Raw genomic sequence first — 20,967 nt, 5'->3', positions numbered from 1 at the left:
TCACTGCTCTCTACATTAATGGTGGGGGTGGAAGGGGAATAGAACAAAGAGCTAAGAGAAACAGATAAGAATGAGAGAAAAAATGTGTGAGGCTTGCTGGGCAGACTGGATGGGCCATTCGGTCTTCTTCTGCCGTCATTTCTATGTTTCTATGTTTCTATAAGATTTCAATGACAGTTCTCTGAGTTATGCACTTTTTTGAAAATTAAATTAATAGCAACCTCTCACCCCGAGCACACACCCCTGCATTTATAAAGAGTAGACCTATGGGCAAGTTTGGGTGAGACAATAAAGATCTCATCATTTCAACCATATTTCTATTAAGAATTTTGATGGTAACTTTAAAACAAGCATGTGGGTGCCCAAAACACGTGTGTATGAGCATGGAAGCGGACATACACTGTGGGCTGGATTTTCAGAGGATTTACGCGCGCCGGACCTATTTTCAAAAGGCCCGGCGATGCGAGTAAAGCCCCGGGACGCGTGTAAGTCCCGGGGCTTTACTAAAGAGGTGGGAAGGGGGTGGGGCGCTCCATGGCGGGGGCAGGGTCAGAGGCTCCCGGCACAGTGCGCCGGCCGACTACTGAAGTAAGTTTTAAAACAAGAAAAAAAAAAAAAAAAAAAAGGTAGGGGGGAAAGGGCGGGGGAGGTAGGGGAAGGGAAAGGAAGGTGGGGTGGGGGGGTAGGGAACGGGGAAAGGCAGAACGGCTCGGTGCGAGCAAGGTGCACAATTGTGTACACCCTTGCGCGCGCAAGTTATAAAATCGGGCATACATGTCTGTGTGCCGGGTAGCGCTCACTTTTTAAAATCTATCAATGTAATTTAAAATCAATCATGCAGTTGTGTGCTCCTAATTTTAAGCCGTTACTCAAGCAAACGTACTTCGTGTATCTTCCTTAGGATTTTTGTCGGCTTTAACGTGCACAGGTAAGTGGATTTTAAGATATGCTTGCATGAAGGACATTGTCAGTTTTACCAATTACTCCACCAGTTTGCCCAGTTTATCTCAAGGTCATCCAAACCCCTCTGGTTCTTCAGCCTGCACGCCCCCCATTTGACCCGGACCCCTCATCCTGGCATGTTAGGCCTAAAAAGCGATTTCTGCAGAATTACGTCTCATCAGGAGCAGCAGTAAATATACACAACTAACAAGCTGCCACGCACTGTGGCCACCAGATTTAAAATATGGATTTACGTGCATAACTATTGGGCCCACACTAGAATGCTCCTGACAAACAGCAACTCCACCCCTTTTTAATTTACTTGTGCCCATGGATATATGCATGTAATTTCTGTCTTTTAAAATATGAATTGATTATGCACAGCCTAGATACTCTTGTATATGGGCCTTATAGCGCAAGCAAGGCTTTTAAAATTCACCCCATTATGTGTAACCTGTAACAACCAGGTCCATTGCATAGATATACTTAGGGCTGAGAGATCTAACCTATAACAGATAACAAGAAACTGGGGGGAAAAGATAAGGGATAGTGGAATGAGAGTTAGGAAGGGTAGTGTGGAAAACACTATGAAAGGTGAAGGCTCTAGGGCTCAGGTCACTATATCGGTCCTTACCCAATATCACAGAAATGGAAGACATCAGAAGTAATCACTTTGCAAATTAAATCAAAGAACAATAATTACATTTACAGAAAACCACTGAAGTATGAGGTTCACATATAGCTCGAGAAGGAGCTTGCAAAGGAGCAGTGAAAGCCCTTTTGGCTTGCGCTCCTTTGGTGGGTGATCCGCCTTGGGGCTGTCCCTTGATTTTAAAGAGTTCAGGGAAAGGGAAGGAGTTTTAGCTAACAAAAATCAAAACTGCTTATCTATGACAGGTATTCTCTAAGAACAGCAGGGTGTTAAATCCTCACCAGTGGATGATGTCATTAATAGAACTTGGTGTGGAAATTTTATAGAAAAGCTTCTAGAAGCTTTTGGCATGTTCATCTGAACATATGCAACCTGATCTGTGTCACCCTGTCACGCAGGCCCCCCTCAGTTCTTTCATAGCTATTACAGTGAACAAGAAAAACCAAGGGGAAGTGGGTGGATTTCATGAAGAATTTCATCCTACTATCCTGCAAGAACACCTGTTACACATAAGCAAAGTTGCTTTCCCCAAGGACAAGTAGGATGCCAAGTTCCCGCCAGTGGGGGATCTTATGCTACAGACTGCCCCAAATGAAAAAAGGGGAAAAAACAACTAGAAAAAAAACCATTGCCAATGGGAATAATTGTCTTTACTTTTTTTTTTTTTTTTTGTAATTTAATCTTTATTAAACATTTTCACATAGTAAATACAATGTTCATATTTCTGTGCATAATCAGGAAATTTAGTAGACAGCTTATTACCGCAAATAAAGAATAATACTCTATTCCAAATCATAAAATATTTTCCATCTCACTAAATACAAATAATAACGGGAACCGGATACAATGCAAATATACCCAATACTAATCAAAAGAGAGAGCTGCCTATTTATTTATTTATTGACCTTGTCCCCTGCTGGTACTGTTATATTCGAATTAACTTCACTTTTATCCTTCAAAAATACTTCAAGGTGTGAAGGTTCTGTAAACACAAAGGGGTAGATTTTAAAACCCCTGCGCGCGTAAATCCTCCTGGATTTACGCACGCAGGGCACTCGCGCGCCGGCGCACCTATTTTGCATAGGCCGCCGGCGCACGCAAAGCCCCGGGACGCACGTAAGTCCCGGAGCTTCGTAAAAGGGGGTGGGAGGGGGCAGGTCCGGGGGCAGGGGGCGGTCCGGGGCGGGTCCGGGGTTGTGGCAACGGTTTGGGGGCAGGCCGGGAGGGCGGTCCCGAGTCCCCCGGCACTGCGGCCTGTGCCGGGGGATGCCGGGGCGGCTTCAAGCAGGCGTAACTTGCCCAACAACGGTAGGGGGGGGATTTAGGTAGGGCTGGGGGTGGGGAAGGGAGGGGAAGGGAAGGGAAGGTGGGGGGACGCGGAGGGAATGGAGGCAGGCTGCGCGGCTCAGCGCGCACAGGCTGCCGATTTTGCGCAGCCTTGTGTGCGCCGACCCCGGATTTTACAAGATACGCGTGGCTACGCGCGTATCTTATAAAATCTGGTGTACTTTTGTTCAAGCGTGCGTATGTTTTGAAGATCTACCTCATACTTTTTCCCTTGAAAGTTAATAAAACATTTACTCGGATATTTTAAATAGAAAGATGCTCCTATTTCTATAATTTTAGCTTTCAAGGAAAGAAACTTCTTTCTCCTTGCCTGAGTAGGCTTGGATACATCAGGAAATAAGTATACCTTCTGCCCACAGAATGTCATATCTTTATTTTTAAAGAATTTATCAAGGATGAACTCTTTATCCTTTTCTAAAACAAAGGAAACAAATAATGTAGCCCTTTTATTTATCAGATCTAAAGAGTCTTCCAAAAATGTAGATACACCTGCGGGCGGATTTTAAAAGCCCTGCTCGCGTAAATCCGCCCGGATTTACGCGAGCAGGGCCTTGCGCGCCTATTTTGCATAGGCCGCCGGCGCGCGCAGAGCCCCGGGACACGCGTAGGTCCCAGGCCTCCGGACCAGCCCCCGGGTCGGAAGACGGCGCGCCAGCAGTCCGCTGGCGCGCATAGATTTACGTCTGCTTCTCGCAGGCTTAAATCTAGGGACAAAGGTAAGGGGAGGGGTTTAGATAGGGCCGGGGGGTGGGTTAGGTAGGGGAAGGGAGGGGAGGGCGAAAGAAAGTTCCCTCCGAGGCCGCTCCGATTTCGGAGCGGCCTCGGAGGGAACGGAGGCAGGCTGCGCGGCTCGGCGCGCACAGGCTGCCCAAAATCGGCAGCCTTGCGCGCGCCGATCCAGGATTTTAGAGGATACGCGCGGCTATGCGCGTATCTTATAAAATCCAGTGTACTTTTGTTTGCGCCTGCTGCGCAAACAAAAGTACGCGATCGCGCTTTTTTAAAAAATCTACCCCCTGGTGTATTCTCCTCTTCTCCCCCAGGCATATTAACCATTTGGAGCGGGAAGTAATATATTTTAGATATTAAAGGTATCTCTTCACAAACTAGGTTTTCCCTAACATATTTAGAGAACATTTCAAAAGGTGACATTAGTCTCGTAAAAGGAAAATTTTACGAAACGTACATTTTTTACTCTAATAAAGTTTTCTATGTTCTCTAAGATAGCATGCAAAACCATGTTATCGTAAGTATGATAATTTTCCAGCATTTTTACGTTTTGAATTCTGATGTTAAATTATTAATTACAACCTCAACATCTTTTAATCTTGTCCCTTGTTCTTGTATAAGAGACCTATTTCCATTTACAATTGTAGTAAAGGAAGAGTTCATCTGTGTCAAATTCAAATCCAACTTTACCAACATCCTCCATCGATCACCCAGGGTTACTTTAGATTCATCCATAGTAACTGACCATGGGCTATCTAATTTAACCGTCAGAGTTCCTACACCTGCTTCATGCTGCTCCAGCTCTAAGCAGGGAGGCGATGCAATTTTCGGTGACTCAGAATACAATCCAAAGCCACTTACGTTTGCAGCTTCTCCGTTGGGGATATTACATCCTGATGTTCCTCCTGGGGGCTGTAGAAGTACAGGTCCAGTGCCAGGACTTAGGGAGACATCCAAGGAATCTCCCTCACTGTCCTTTCGTGGCATATTCCCTCTACTCACGTGAGCATCCATGGGTCCAGTTTTTTGTGGAGCCGGAGATGAAGTCACAAACTTGGCTTTTCTTTTACGCCCCATAAATCCAAAGAAAATTAAAAGGCAATCTACAGGCAATCAAAGCCGATCTAAGCCACGCACGCCAAAGGGGCGTGCGCGGCTTAGGCGGGCGCCACTGGCGGCGGTGCGCCGCAAACTGCGGGCTTTTACCCTCGCGGTCTCTGGCTGATGATGTCAGCGGAGGAGTCCCACAGCTGAAGCTGGATGTTAATCAGTTCCAACTCCATCGAGCCAGGCAGGTTAGTGGCAGCCTCTCTCTCACCACAATCGCCGGTCCCACTCTCACCTCAGCACCGCGGGCTTTTACCCTCGCGGTCTCTGGCTGAGAGGAGTCCCACAGCTGAAGCTGGATGTTAATCAGTTCCAACTCCATCAAGCCAGGCAGGTTAGTGGCAGCCTCTCTCTCACCACAATCGCCGGTCCCACTCTCACCTCGGCACCGCGGGCTTTTACCCTCGCGGTCTCTGGTGATGATGTCAGCGAAGGAGTCCCACAGCTGAAGCTGGATGTTAATCAGTTCCAACTCCGTCGAGCCAGGCAGGTTAGTGGCAGCCTCTCTCTCACCACGATCGCCGGTCCCATTCTCACCTCGGCACCGCAGGCTTTTACCCTCGCAGTCTCTGGCTGATGATGTCAGCGGAGGAGTCCCACAGCTGAAGCTGGATGTTATTCAGTTCCAACTCCATTGAGCCAGGCAGGTTAGTGGCAGCCTCTCTCTCACCACAATCGCCGGTCCCCATCTTTACTTTTTTTTTAAATGTAAGAAGCCTGGAAAATATATGTAATGGAACACAGGAAGAATTCAGTTTGGGATCTATGCCTCAAAAGGATTCTGCAGGTCATATTGACCAAATCTGCAGTCACATTAGGAGTCCCTGCTCTCATCAAAGCTTTGCAAATTTTCTTCAGGGAAGCAAATCTCAAGTAGGCTACCAATGCCACCATGGCTCTAACACTATGAGCCTTGACATGTCCTACCAGATTTAGGCTTGCATGGTCATAACAAAAGGAAATATAATCCGCTAATCAATTCAGAAAGATGTATCTTGTAATGCCAGTTCTAGATCTGTTGTAGTCAAAATCTAGGTGGACTTTCTAAGGGTTTCAGTCTGCTTCAGCTAGAAGGCCAAGGTTATTTTACAAACCAAACTGTACAATGCTTGTTCACCTTTGTGGGCTTGGGGAGAATGTTGGAAGGACGATTGATTAGATAAGGTAGAATTCTGACACTACCTTATGCAGGAACTTAGGATGTGTGCACAGAACCACTCTGTTAAAAACTTTGAATAAGGTGAATAAGTCACTGGGGCGTGGAGCTCCCTGATTCTGCATGCTGAAGTAACCGCCACCAAAAACATGACCTTCCATGTCAAGTAGTTCAGCTTACAAGAGTCTAATGGCTCAAAGGAAATTTTCATCAGCTGGATTAATGCCAAACTGAGGACCCATGACACAGCAGGACGTTTGATGGGAGGCTTCAGCTGAAGCAAAACCCCACATAAATCAAACATGTAAAGGCTACACAGAGATGAGATTCCTGACTATCTCCTGCAAAAACACAAACCTTTTTGTTCAGAAAAGACACAAAAAGCATTCATGAAATTCGAGGACTCAATTTAATTTGTCTGGCAGGATATCCTCCTCACCCACCAGATATGTGGCTCTCAGGAACATTCCCTGAGAAATAGCTCAGTCCCACATCTGGACAGCTTACTGACACAAGAGATATGAACCTGTGTCTTCCTTCTTGTTGATATAGAACACTGATACTTGATTGTCTGAATGGGGACAATTTTGTTGGCTAACTGATCTCTGAAAGCCTTTACAGTTATGCTCTCAGTTCAAGGAATCTTTCCTGAGCTAGACCCTGGGTGCAAAATCCCTCCGGGTGAGCTCCTCAGTCCAGGATAGATGCATCCATGGTTAGGATAATTTGCACTGGAGGAATTTGGAAGGATATTCCTTTGGTCAGATTTGATCCAATCAGCCACCAGAACAAGGAATCCCTGCTAGGTGATGTGGATGCCGTCTCTGAGATTCTGAGTGGCTTGAATCCATTGATCTTATGGTCCACTGGGCTTGTCTCATATGAAAACATGCCAGGGGAATGATGTGCACTGTTGATGACATGAGGCCTAACAACCCCAACATGTTCCAAGCTGACATCTTCTGGCTCATTCTTATTTCCACTGCGTACATCAATGTGATGATCATCTTATCACATCAATGTGATGATCATCTTATCACTTCCACTGCAGAAATCAATGTGATGATTCTTTCCTGTGGGAGAAAGGCCTTCACCTGAGTCATGTCTAGCAGAGCTCATATAAATTCCATTTGAGATGGCATGCTCAAATGGGACTTGGGATCATTTATGACTAACAGTCAAATACCGAAATGATGATTCATATGGTACTGAACAAAAAGAAAAGAAAAAAAATCCACCAATCAATGTATAGTATATTAAAACCAAGGCTTGTGAGTGTTAAGGAAGAAAAAGATCTCAGATATGCATTGCTGAAAATTAATTCCTTATCCAGCCATGATATCTTCAGTCATCGGTCTAGAAACAAACCTCCTTAATATATTTAAACTGCATATCATCTTCAAAAGTATTTATCAAAAAATCACTTTCATAATTTCTTCTACATACATACATAGTTTCTTCCAGATATTCAAAGTACTATAAAATGATGTGTGTCCATAAATTCTTCCAAAAGGCACGTGTATAATACTACTGAAGTTAAAAATTCTTTGTACTTATATCAAAAGAACACCACTACAGAAACTCTCTATACAGAATGAAGGCAACTAGATATGTGACAGAAAACACCAGAATGGCCCATGTTGTACCACCAAGCTACATCGGGCCTTTCTTGTATAAAGTCTAAAATAAAATAAAAAAATCACAGTCGATTTAATTTCTCTTTCAAATACACACAGCCTAAAGCTGTGATAAAGCAAATAGTGTCAAAATAGCAAATACTTACTAGCAATTTAAACACCTGCATAAAAAGAGAACAGAGTGATGGACATTTAAAAACCACATTTACCACAAAATGGAGTGGAAGTTGCCATTGTGAATTTCAGCCAATCATATGCTTCAAAAACCATGAATCACATTCTCTAACAAATCAAAATTCTGATGTCACAGTCAATTAGGAAATTCATTCATATATTTCTGGACTTGAATAGAATACACATTATGAAAATAGCTGAACATTGATAAAAAAAAAAAAAAAGACTGCTAAACAAAACAAACCTAGCAAAAAAGTATATGAAAATATACCTAGGGGTATACCTAGATCTCGAATTGAATTTTAAGAGCCATATTTCTGCAAAAACCAAAGAAGGCTATTATAAATTATTAATTTTAAGAAAATTAAGGCCACTTCTTAACTTGAGATTTTAGAACAGTTTTACAGGCTCTGATTTTCAACAGCATGGATTATTGTAATTCTCTACTGCTTGGCTTACCATACTCAACTGTCAGACCCCTGCAAATACTCCAAAACTCAGCAGCAAGAATTTTAACCTGTTCTCGCAAACAAAATCACATAACTCCGATTTTAATGGATTTACATTGGCTGCCCGTGCAGAAAAGAATACAATATAAAACACTATGCTTAATACATAAAGCGATCCATGGAGAACAGACAGAATGGCTAAATGCCACAATAAGACTGCACAGCTCACAACGCAACTTAAGATCGGCAAACAAGGGATTGCTATCTATACCCTCTGGGGTAGATTTTCAAACAGGGCGCCCTCGCATACTTTTGTTGGCACTCCAGGCGCAAACAAAAGTACGCGGGATTTTAGTAGATACGCGCGTAGCCGCATGTATCCACTAAAATCCTGGATCGGCGCGCGCAAGGCTGCCTATTCCGTGTAGCCGGCGCGCGCCGAGCCGCGCAGCCTGCCGCCATTCCCTCCAAGGCCGCTCCGAAATCGGAGCGGCCTCAGAGGGAATTCACTAACGCCCTCCCCTCACCTTCCCCTCCCTTCCTCTACCTAACCCACCCCCCCCGGCCCTGTCTAAACCCCCCCCCCTACCTTTGTTGGGGGATTTACGCCTCCCAGAGGGAGAAGTAAATCCCCGCGCGCCAGCGGGCTGCTGGCGCGCCTAGACGCGACCCGGGGGCGGTTCCGGAGGGCGCGGCTACGCCCCCGGACCGCCCCGGGCCGAAACCACGCCCCCCGGGCCCGCCCCTGAAACGCCCCGCCCCGAAAACGGCACGCCGCTCGGCCCCGCCCCCGACACGCCCCCCTCGGAAAACCCCGGGACTTATGCGAGTCCCGGGGCTCTGCGCGCGCCAGTAGGCCTATTGAACATAGGCGCACCGGCGAGCAGGGCTCTTAAAATCCGCCCCTCTATGTCATCTGCAAAATTAACTTCTGTTAGAGAGAGAGCGATATCTCTAGCCGGTCCCAAGCTTTGGAATACGATGCCACAAGAATTAAGATTGGAGACCAACCTTAAAAATTTTAGAAAATCACTGAAAACATAGCTTTTTAATCAAGCTTTTAAAGAGAGCTTAGACCAGTGAATGTGAAGGTTACAGATGCCTCCTGATGCTCTAGTACCCTATTTACATTCATAAGTATATCGGTGATTGAGACTATTGTAGTGAGTTTTAAATAATTTTTAGTTAGTTTTAGATAGCTTTTAGTTCATTTTTAATTGAAGTTAGATAACAGCAATACTGATCATGTTTTTTATAATGATTACTTTACACTGTAAAGATTGTTTTAATATACTTTTATGTATGAATGTTGTAGAAACTCTAAACCGAAGTGAAGGTCCTGGTTCCAAACACCGATATAGAAAATTCTATAAATAAAATATATAAAAGTAAATTATTAAAATAAACACCACTCAATGTTCGTATTGAGCCCATTTGGCTCTACAGTTGTTAATCAAAAGATCCACTTCTGTTCTAAGTGATAATCACGATATTCACACCAATTGCAGTTCCAGATACCTGTTGATACACCCCATAGATTTGAAAGTACTTGGTCAATAGCAAAACATAAGTGTGAGATTTTGAACGCAGTGAGATACAATGGTAGCACCCATTCCTTTTTATTCTCAAGCAACTCTTATGTTCAAGGAGATGTGCACATGGAGCCCTTTAATGTTTTTCCCACATAAATCTTATTGCGGGCACACAAAATAATGCACACCATAAATGTGGTAGAACAAACAGTAAAATGATGCAATGTGTACCTCTGTTTATCAATAGGATTCTCAAAAACTTCTGTAGTAGAACAGCTGTACATCGCTTAGAGCTCACTTTGTGTAAGTCATTAACAAATCCTTAACAAAGATAAAGCAGACCAAACAGAACAATGTCCATATTTGAACTGGCACACTCATTTGCTCCCAGTTAAAGATTTCCGTGCCATGCATTCTTCAAAGATCAAAGCAGAAGGAAACAATTGCTCTCATAGATCTCTATCATACATATATGCAAATCTTATGTCATGAGAAACACATGGATGAAAAGAGGCACAGACCAATGTTTTTGAATAATCTTAGCAATTCTGCCAAATAAATTGGAATGGAACATGTAAGAATATCATCCTCAGCAGACTGTGAAACACCAGAATGTAACAGTAAATCCCAATTACAATATAGCACATTTGTATGCTTGATGTATTGTTACAACCCATGGTCCTTAGCTGCTCTCTCCCAGTCACAGGACTTGCCAGCATCCAGCTCCATCATCGTGGCAGATCGCCACCAGTATATGCATGCAACAGGGCAAAAGACGCCTTAAGCGTGTGTGTGTGCACACATACGCACCTTTATACACGCTGAGATGGGAAATGTGCAGGAATTGCACCCAGATGATGTCACCTGACCAGAGTATTTAAGCCTGCTCAGTTCTGCACTCCTTGCCTCGTCAACAGGTCTCCTGAGTTCCTGCTTCTCAGTGCATGTTACTTTGTGTCCTTCTCTTTGTTCCACTGGTCTCCTGCTCCTCCTCATCCTGCCTTGCCTTCTAGTTCTCTGTTGTTCCTTGTTGATTAGTCCATCCTGTCTGTCTTGGCTGATCTTTTGAACTCTAACCTCGACTTGAATTGGACCTCTCTGGACTGCCCACCGGATTATGGTGGTTGCTACCTGCCACGACCCCTAGAATGCCCACTGAATTATATTAACTGCTGCCTGCCTTGACCCCTGGACTTCCCACCAGATTATGTTGATTGCTGCCTGACTCTACCCTTGGACTGACCACTGCATTGAGTTGTCTGCTGCCAGCCTTGATCCTTGGCCTGCCCACTATATTTTGGACTTCGTGGCCTGAAGTTCCAGTTGTTTCTAAGGTACTTCCACCAGCTGCCGAAGTGGACCATTCAGGCCTTGCCCATCTGGTAGTGCCAACCACACCGTAGAAGAGGGGTTCACAATCTTAACACGTATACATTGTAAAGGCCAACATCTCTAAAGCAACTGTTCACTAAAGCAATTCATTCTTGCTTAGAGTCAATTGCATCAAATTCTCAATTGTGAATGAGTTAAATTATTCCTCAAACTGTGAAGATGAACACTTGAATAGTGTAAAAATATGTTTCAATTTATAGACTTATGATAAAGAGTCATTTGTAATGAACCATTTAGTGATTAAAAATAATCACAAGATCTATAAAAGGAATAAACTTAAAATGTATTGCATAGTAAACTGGGATCATGACACATATTAATTCATTTATGAAAAAGTAAAGTTGCTCAATTGTCCCATTTCATTAAAGAAAAACATCAATGTACCTTTTCCAAACTGTATGCACTCCAAAAAAGAAGAATTTTTAATCCACTTAGATTCAACCGACGGCATGAATAGGTTGGCTAAAGATGGAGCCATATTCACACCCATTGCAGTTTCAGATACCTGTTGATACACTGATCCTTGAAATATAAAATAATTGTAGTTGAGAGACAAAGTAGCTAATTACAGGAAAAAACTGGTATGTACTACATGTGGTCTTGGATGCTTTGTGTACTTACTAATCTAAACTCACACCCGCTTAACTAATCTTCTAAACAATCCCTAACAAATACTCAACAGAACAGATAAAACTCCAGGATCATTCTGAGAGAGGTGGTGATGGGGTTATCATGATTGTTCAGTTTAATTTTCAAAACCTTGGGAGCGGGACCTATGGGCTTGAAAGTTAATTGATGTGCGGAGTTGGCAGGAGCACAAGGCTGAAGGTTCGCCAAGTGTGCCTAATAGACTTGCATTGTTCAAAACTAATTCTCCCTTTTTTTTGTGGGGTTCCAGCTTTGTGTTCCAGTTTCATGCTCTCCTCTTTATTCTGTCAGTGTTCACACAATGAAATAATGGGTCCAGTTTCAAAAAAGGAACTTTTTTCAGGAAATTTTTCTCCATGAAATTTTTCTGCATAGAGGTACTTGGAAAATGACAAAAAAAAAAAACCATATACGTCAAACCATATCTCTGACATTAAAGAAAAAAAAAAAGATGATTGTCACAAAAAGAGAAGGCTAAGGACTTTATATTAATTTGGCACACATTTTCCTTCAATAGAAAAAGAGCTGTTATTGTTCCTGTAACAATTATTCGGTTAACCAGCAATTGTTTTGTGGGGTAGAAAGGATTCAGAGAGAATTGGGCAGCAAAGGGGTGTGAGAATGAGGAAAAGAGAAAATGGAAAAAAAAAAAAAGCATGCTGCACTATTTTTACCTTAACACTTGCAGCTCTTCCTCAGAGTTCTGCACTTCATCTCTAAGTCGACGCCAGCGGAGCAAAGCTTTCAGCTCTTTCTGCTCTTTTGCTTCCTCATGCAGTAGCTGCTTAAACAAACAGAGCTATTGTTGGTTGTCTCCTAAACTGGTCAGTACTTTTCTGAGAAAATGAAGGATGTTCTTTTCTTCCTACCTTCATGTAGACGATGACAGAACAGATGTCTGCATCCTATTTGAAATTCAAACTTTTAAGAAAGGTATAAGATAAACATGGACAGACCCTGTTCTAGGTATCTAGATTTTATAGTGTATACACTCGGGTGAATTTTCAAAGCAGTTACACATGTGAATGTAACATACCACTGTAGCAAATTTTCAAAAGCCATCTACCTGCGTTAAGTGTACTTAACACAGCTAAAACCTATTGACAATATAATGGAATATATTATAGCAACTTTCAAAAGCTCACTTACATGGGTAAATCTCATTTTACATGTGTAAAACCCAGTTTTAAGCTTGTAAATGCTTTTGAAAATCAGGCCCAAAATCAGCATTTATATAGTAAGTATTTCAGGGAGATGATACTTTAGAAATCAGAGTACAATAAGAGAACTCCCCAAACTCAAAGTAATTGATTTCAGCTATATCATCTTTCTATTTGATGTTAGACAAGTCATTTTACTTCCCTATCTCAAGATTTACTCATTTGTAGTTGGATATAATATTTTTACTTCAACCCTTTGTAAAATATCAGTGACTTTTTATAGCTGGGCAATTCAAGATGACTGTGTGGAGCAGTCTTCAGGCTCCACACAGGCTCCAAAAGTGTCCCTTTAACAAGTAGGAAGTAGGCAGACAGCAGCATCGATAACCAGGTATGGGTCAGGGCAGGCAGAGGTGAGGCAGCATCGGCGTCCAGACCTGGGTCATGAACCAAGAATCAGTCAGAGAGGATGGGCTGGGGAGACAAAGACCAGAACAGACAAGACATGGGCTGAGGCAACTGGACAAGAGGCAAGCTGGAGCAAGACTAGGATCAGGGCAGGGATGAGGCAAGCAAAGAGTGAGCAGAATACAAGGCAGGAAAATAAGGAGCAGGACTGGAGGTGAGATAGGAAGACAATGAGCAGGAGCAGGAAGCAAGACACGAGAAGCAACACACACTGTAGGCTAGGCAGGAGGGCCTGTTGCTGAGGCATTGGCTGGGAACATGGCTGGGGTTTAAATGCCCAACTGCACTGATGTCATCTGTAGCTGCCGCTTAGTGGTTTCCTGCCATGGGGCCTTCTTGAGTCAGTGTGCAGCATGCACATGTGCCTGAAGCAGAATTGGGACTGGGTGATAATGTCATCCTGCTGTTGGCATTCCAGGGTGAGTGCAGCCAATTGTGGGGGCCATCCTGCAGCCAGCTCAATGCTACATCCTGTCTTAGCTTTGTCCTGTCTTGTCAGTTTGTCTTTCTGTTCTTTGGTGCACTCCCTGTTGCTTGGTTTCCGTGGACACCTTCTAGTTTTCTGCAGCCTGCTCTGCTTCATTGGGAGTCCTTCTGTGCCCTGTATGTCTGTCTTCCCATGCACTTCCAGCTAAATCCTATCAGCCACCAGAACCTGTAGGCTCAACCCAAGGAGGCGTTAGTCAGTAGGGCAGAAGACCCTTTATTTGAGTCTTTTGCTGCTCCTGCCTGGCGGATTACCTATAACCTGCCCTGTTCCCGAGTTCTGTGCTTCTCCTACCTAGGTGTTATCTATACTAGCTCTGTCCTGGAGTTCTGTACTGCCTCTGCCCTGGGGCCACCTAAAACTGGCCTGCATGACCATGACAATAAGGTTGTATAGAAATCAGTTTACCTACTACATGGTGGTGATAAGCTCCAATATGCCCTGAGGTGAATCTTAATAAAGTTTGTCTCTATACCAGATGCTGATAGATATAGAAGATATTCAAGCAGTTTTTGTGTAGATTAGGAAAAAAGGTCTAGGGTCATTCTATCACATCAGATGGCAAACCTCTTCCATTTAAAAGCATAAAACCTTATAATGGAGTCTTTCCTAGAAGCTAGAAGAATGAGATACTTTTTCCGATAAACAAAAGGAACTAATTACTTCCATCTATCAGGGTATATTCGGTCACTAGAGGAATGTTCAGAAAAAGGCATAGCTGAAGAGGCTTGATGGCCAGATAAAGGTTGAGTTAAGGCCAGTTAAACCAAATCTAGCTTGGAAGGGAAGCATCTGGGCATTCAGATGTAGCAGTGGAACAAGCTCAGGATCAGAAACCTAAGAGAAAGGCATGGAGCAGGACTGAAGAGCTGGATACAGAGTAGGTACACTGGAACAGGACTGAATGCAAAGCAAGAACACTGGGGCAATGGACGAGCAATGGAGCAAGAACTGTAGAGCTGGATACAGAGCAGGAAAACTAGAACAAGGCCAGATGAGCAGAGGTTCCAAAGAACGTATCTACCAGAAGACTGCTGTACCAGCAAAGGTATGTCTCTGTTGCTCTCTTTATATACTGTCACCAACCAGGCCATACCCTGTGCTAGATCAATGAGGCTTTTCAAGAGCATGTCTAACTTCCATAGCAACAAGAGTAAATATTCATATGCCATTCCTTGACTCTGCATCTCCAATGGCTCCTCTGCAGCTTCCAGTGTCTGCCTATAAGGGTCACCAGTTCAAAGCCATAGAGCTTGCTAGCACCTGACACCATCTCAATCTTCAGGATGTGAGGGCTGGGGACTGGATATTAGATGATATAACATTTCCTGATTCTGTGTTATAAGAGATGGGGAATGCCCCAAGTGAGTCGATTCCCTGATGGACAGGATCTGAAGAAATGGAAACCAAATCTGTATCAGACAAAAGGGAGCTACAAGTATCACAGCTCCTCAGTTGCTTCTGAGCTTCAGTAAAGCTTTAGCAACTAGAGTAATGGACGACAGGAATAGAGAAGATGTTTTACCCAAAATAGGGAAAAAGCATCTGAAACTAGTTTGCCTTTTAACTGCCTTCTGGAACAGAAGATAAGACCCTTCTTGTCCAGTGAAATCACAAACAGATTTTTCATATGTGTTTTCCGCTCATGAAAAATCATGTTTGTCACCTCTCTTCCCAGAGACCACTCATGGGCATTTAGGATCTGAATGAATCTATCCATCGGGACATTTTCCTTTCCTGCCACACGTTGCCATTGACGTCATCTCCTGTAAGCTGGCCCAGTTCCAGATTCTGACAGTTTCTTCTACCTCTGTAGCCTTGCCTCATAGGGAAACCATTTCATTCCCTTTATCATTTTGGTCTCCCTTCCCTGAACCTTTTCCAGTTCCGCTATATCTTTTTTGAGATGTGACAACCAGAATTACACACAGTGCTCTAGGTATGGTCACACCATGGAGTGATATAGTGGTATTATGATGTTCTCTGTTTTATTCTTGATTACATTAATAATAATTCCTAATTGGTATTAGGTAATTTGATGAACTGAGATTTTGAAAGTGACATCTCTTTCCAAATTTGAATGAACTAGTCACTAGAACAGGGAGTCCCTGAACTGTTCAATACTTTGGATACTCTCTTGTAAATCCAGAGTGCCTTGTAGCCATTGGGATCTTAGGGTTCATTGGGCTTGCCTTAAATGGAGACATTCCATAGGAGTGACATGAACAGTTGAGGCCACAGGGACCAACATCCTCCACATGTTCCAAGCTGGCTGCTGACTTTTTATCACCTCTTCTACTACACATATCAAAGTGATGATCCTTTCTATAGGAAGGAAGGCTCTAACCAGTCGTATCCAGCAAAGCTTCTATAAATTCCAATTGAGGTGTTGGGCTCAGATGGTATTTTGGGTAATTTAAAACAAACCTTAGCAACTCTAATACCCAGATGATCTTAATCATGGATTCTTTGGCACTGAAGATGTGCTCTGGATCAGCCAATCATCTAGATAGGTTGATCCAGTTACCCATGTAACTCCAGTATGCAAAAATGTACAGCTGCCACTGCTAGATATTTGGTAAAGATCCATGGTGCTGATGCCAGGCCACATGGCAATACACAGTACTGAAGATGGTCTTTCCCTATTACAAATCCAAGATACTTCCTGTGACTGGGATGTATAGTAATGTAAGTATAAATATCCTTGAGACCAGAGACCATAGCCAATCCCCTTTTCAAAGAAAAGAGATCAAAATGCCCAGGGAAATCATCTTGAATTGTTCTCTAATGAGAGCTATGTTCAAGATTCTTAGTTTTAGGAGAGCTCATAATACTCCAATCTTCTTTAGGATCAGCAAATACTGGAGTAAAATCCCTACCCTTTCTGTGGTAGAACAAGTTTGACTGTTCTGGTCTCCTAGAGGATAGAAAGCTCCAGTTTCAGCATATCCTGATGATAAAAGGTATGCTTAGAGCCTCTCAGGGGGTGAAATTTGGAGGGGTTGCCAGTACACAGGGATGGTAACTTTCAAAGCGGCATGCGGGAGCACATGTGTACACGTTTGTCGGCCCATGACCAGGGATGCAGCTATTTTATAACATGTGCGCATCTGCAGCCATGGGTGGGACATTCTCTACTGTCCTAAACCACTGGGCCAAACTGTCCTGGTAGTGGCTTCACTCCGGGCCCCCATGGAACTGCACACTGATGTTGCTTCCAGGTGTGGGAAGAGACAGCTGGCACTCTTCAATTCTTCACTACTGCTGGCAGTGAACAAGTGAGTCAGCAGATTAAATGAACGTTAAGCTCAACCGAGTCTCAGACTACTCCCACCTTGGCTCCATAAATCAATAAACAATATTCAACAGGTTGCTGGTTATGCTACCATGAAGACTGCTGAAAGCAGTCTCCTTAAAGGGGTAGCATTTACCCCTACTGCCTGCAATGTTAGTAGTTTTAGTCCATGGCTCTACTAACATCTGGCATACAAAGATCTGATTTTTTCCCTCCCCTACTCGGTGTGCAAGAAGCACAGTTCCTTTGTCATAATGTAATTAAAACATTAGGGGGCAGCTGGGTTAAAACTAGGGAGACTCATGAAGGAGAGAATGCATGTATTCTCACCTCATCTCACACTTTAACCACAGAGGGACCTCCAATGCTCCTAAGCTACAGAAAAGATCTCTTTCTTCCCCACTATTAAAGAGTCTCCTCCAACTCTACCAGCCCGCTGTTACATGTCAGTTTAGGAAGTCAGCCAGCTGGACCATGTCATGAAAAATATTGAGAAACAAATAGGAGACAATGCGGGCCAAGTCTGGTAATACATTCCCAGGGATACAAAAGAGAACAAGCTAGTAAAGTTGGCAGAAATAAAAAAAAGTTCAAGCAAACGAAAATATAGTCTCTGGGAAGAACTCAGAGAGAGAAGGAGAGACTGAGCTCAACCTCCCATAAGAAGGCCTCAACCTATAGGCCTAGAAAAGGTTGGGAAAATGCAGACTTGGGAACTCAGGAGGAGTTCCACTTGGAATGACATAGAAACAGACAAAGAGATGTTGCTGAAGAAATCTACTGCTAGCGAAGTGGAGCAGAGGTCAGAAGGAAGGACCTGACAACGGGAAGACTAAAAAAGTCCAGTGAGTGGAAGGTTGGTATCCCTTACTGAGACCCTCAATAGAGACTCATTCCAGACTGAGGGAAAGAACAGAGAGATGCCAGAAAGAGCCTAGAGGTGCACCCAAATTCAGCATTCAAAGGTAGTCCAAAAGGGCCTAAGAAGTGGCCAGAGGCTTACTCCATGATAAGTATTTAAGGCTGATGCATAAATTTCTCTAACATTTTTTTATTTCACAAACTTTTAAAGATATACAAAGTAAACCATAAGAATCACAATCAAGTCCATAGAACAAACAATAAAAAAAGAAAAAATATATAAAGGAAAAAATTAAGATTAAATTGTAAAAAGCCCACATAATTCAAGGGAAGAGAGCAAATGCAAAAGAACCAGTCAAATAAAAAACAGAATACAATTTGTCCTAACTCTACTATGTTTCATTCTTAAAACTTCTACTCAGCTGACAAACTTTGATTATGTTTTGCTTTGGGTTATCTCTAAGAAAATTTCCCAAGTAAAGGGTTCAAAAAAGGTATACTTGTTCCCCTGCTAACTGATCAGACATTTGCATGGAAGCTTCAAGAAAAACGTAGCTCCTAACTCAAGTAACTGGACCTTCTTCTCAAGAAAACTCTTCCTCCTAAGCTGCATTGCCTGTGCCGCATTGGAGATGATCATCATCACCTTCTGATCACAAAAGGAAATAGCCTCATTATCAAGATTTTGTCCATCTCTGAGTGCAAGGTAGTTCTAATTGCACTCATCCTGTAAGGATTCCAAAAGTGTTGATACATCTAAACTAGACATCAAAGTATGCTTGCAAGAGTGGGAGAATTAAAAAAGTACAGAGGAAGGGGACAGGCAAGGGTGGGGATGAGCTGGGGTTGGGGAGAAGAATGACTGCTTAAGCAGAACTTTGAGTGCTTTCCAAACTTTTGTTTTGGCCACATCTTCCCCCAAGTCTGCATTACTTGATCCTCTCTAGACATTTAAATACAGGCTAGTCAGTCACACTCATAATCCATTCTTTGTTTCTTCTTTTTTTGCTGGGGGTATTCTAAATTTTTGTTGAGTTCATCTCCCCCAGTCGTTTCAAAAATTGGCTCCTATGCCTCCACAAAGTCATTTTTAAAAGCAAAGAATGATCAACATTAGAAAAGCAGGGATATTTATTAATAGATGATAATCCTGTTGTGCTATCTACTAGAATTAAGTACAGCATAGTTTTATGCAAGTAGCAACTAATTTTCAGATATATGTTGATTGTACTTCTTTTATTAAACAAAGAAATCAGAATACATCTTTTCATACCCTTTGTGCATTAGCCCAAAATGTATCTTCCAAATGAGTGGCGAATCCTTCACTGAGCCATTCTTCAGTCCAATCACGAGCACCAATGGCCAACCCGAACCAAGCATGGGCAATTTCATGGCACAGTCGTGAACCACAGAGATCACTTCCTCCAGACAGCACGCTCTGGGACAGAAAGATGATGTGCGGGCTGAATGACAAAAATATTAAGGTCCTGTTATAGCAAGAATTGCATGGCTTTATTTATACAAAAAGTATATTAGTTTCATCAACCTATTATCATAATGTACATGTTCAGTCATGATTAATAGTTTATCTAAGAATAAAGTTATTTTACTGGAAGCTGGCAAAATATTCAAGCAAATATTCTGCCCAAAACTTATTTCATGTTCATCCATCCAACAGTTAAGTACCTGTTAGAAGTAACATGAAATGAGAAATTACTACCTACTTGATAATTTTCTTTTCCTTAATCTAGACAGATAGATTCAGGACCAGTGGGTTATGCATTTCTACCAGCAGATGGAGATGGAACAAGCTGACGTCACAGTATATATACTGGAACCACAGTCCTCAGACTGAGGAGCCTTGACAGTGAATACTCCACTGCCTGCTTCTTCTGTGGGGAGTAGCAGGGAGATACCATGAACATGTTCCGAGGAACACTGTGAAACTCCAGCATATATCCTTCTCGTATCATTTCCAGGACCCACTGATCTGTTGTGATTTTGACCCACCTCTGATAAAAGAGAAAGAGGCGCCCCCCTATCTCCTGTTCCCGGGAGTGCGTTGGCAAACCTTCATTGGGAGGCTCAGGAGGTTTCACTACCAGAGCCCACGCCTTGCTTGGGATGTCTGGGCAAAAGGAATGAGACCTGCCAAAAGGCCGAGTACTCTAAAAGGTCATCCCTCAGTAGGGACAAAACCGCTTTGAACCCTTGAGATGACCCCTCATACCAAAGGGGTGCAGCAACTGCTTCTTATCCTCCGACAACCGAGGAACCGGGGATTCGCCCCACTTACTGACCAGTTTCTTCAAATCACTCCTAAACAAGAGCAAGCCTTTAAAAGGCAATTTTGTAAGATTAGCTATGGAGATTGCATTGGCTGACCAATTTCGCAGCCATAACTGATGCCTGGCCACTATTACTGAAGCCACTCCTCTGGCCGAGGTATGGACCAATTCGCAGCCCGCATCTGCTAAAATGGTGGCAGCAGGTTCCATAACTGCCCTGGGATTCACTCCAGAGTCATCAACCTCCTGGGACAGAAGCAAACAAGAGTGAGCCAATGTTGCACCGGAGGTGGACCCTTGAACAGAGGTGGCGTTGACGCTACCTGAAGGAGGGATGCTAGGGGTTCCCACCGTTGGCAGGCAGAGAGGGCTGACGGATGGAGGCTGGCTGGCGCTTCACCAATACCAGCACTCGTTCCCTGCGGGTTGAGTCTTTGGGTGCCGGGGCCAGCTGGACTTAAGTGGCCTTCGCCAGTGGTCATCGATGGGTGGATCGAGGTCAGCCCAGAGGCAGCAACTAGTGTAGGTATCAGTCTGTACTGGACGAGGCAGAGTCCCGGAGACCTGGGCACCAATAGAAACACAGTCTGAAAGAGGGCGCCCGAGCAAGAGCAGGCCGAAGCCTGAATAAACCACGTCCAGG

At 43.4% G+C, this 20,967-nt stretch overlaps 1 protein-coding gene across 5 annotated transcripts in view; it reads right to left on the bottom strand.

Annotated features, from left to right (window-relative positions):
* The window catches only part of AOPEP (aminopeptidase O (putative)), a 772,742-nt gene that overhangs the window by 430,942 nt on the left and 320,833 nt on the right, over positions 1–20,967 (bottom strand). For all 5 annotated transcript variants that reach the window (XM_029617464.1, XM_029617473.1, XM_029617484.1 and 2 more), the window contains exons 5-6: positions 19,310–19,499; positions 12,440–12,546 (exon numbers count right to left, since the gene is read on the bottom strand). In XM_029617464.1, the coding sequence (XP_029473324.1) occupies positions 12,440–12,546; positions 19,310–19,499 (297 nt within the window). The remainder of the gene's footprint in view (positions 1–12,439; positions 12,547–19,309; positions 19,500–20,967) is intronic.

The sequence above is a fragment of the Rhinatrema bivittatum genome, chromosome 1, assembly GCF_901001135.1.
Source record: "Rhinatrema bivittatum chromosome 1, aRhiBiv1.1, whole genome shotgun sequence".
In the NCBI taxonomy this organism is placed as follows: domain Eukaryota; kingdom Metazoa; phylum Chordata; class Amphibia; order Gymnophiona; family Rhinatrematidae; genus Rhinatrema; species Rhinatrema bivittatum.
The sequence above is the reverse complement of the archived record's forward strand: the minus strand, read 5'-3'. Positions and strand labels throughout refer to the sequence as shown.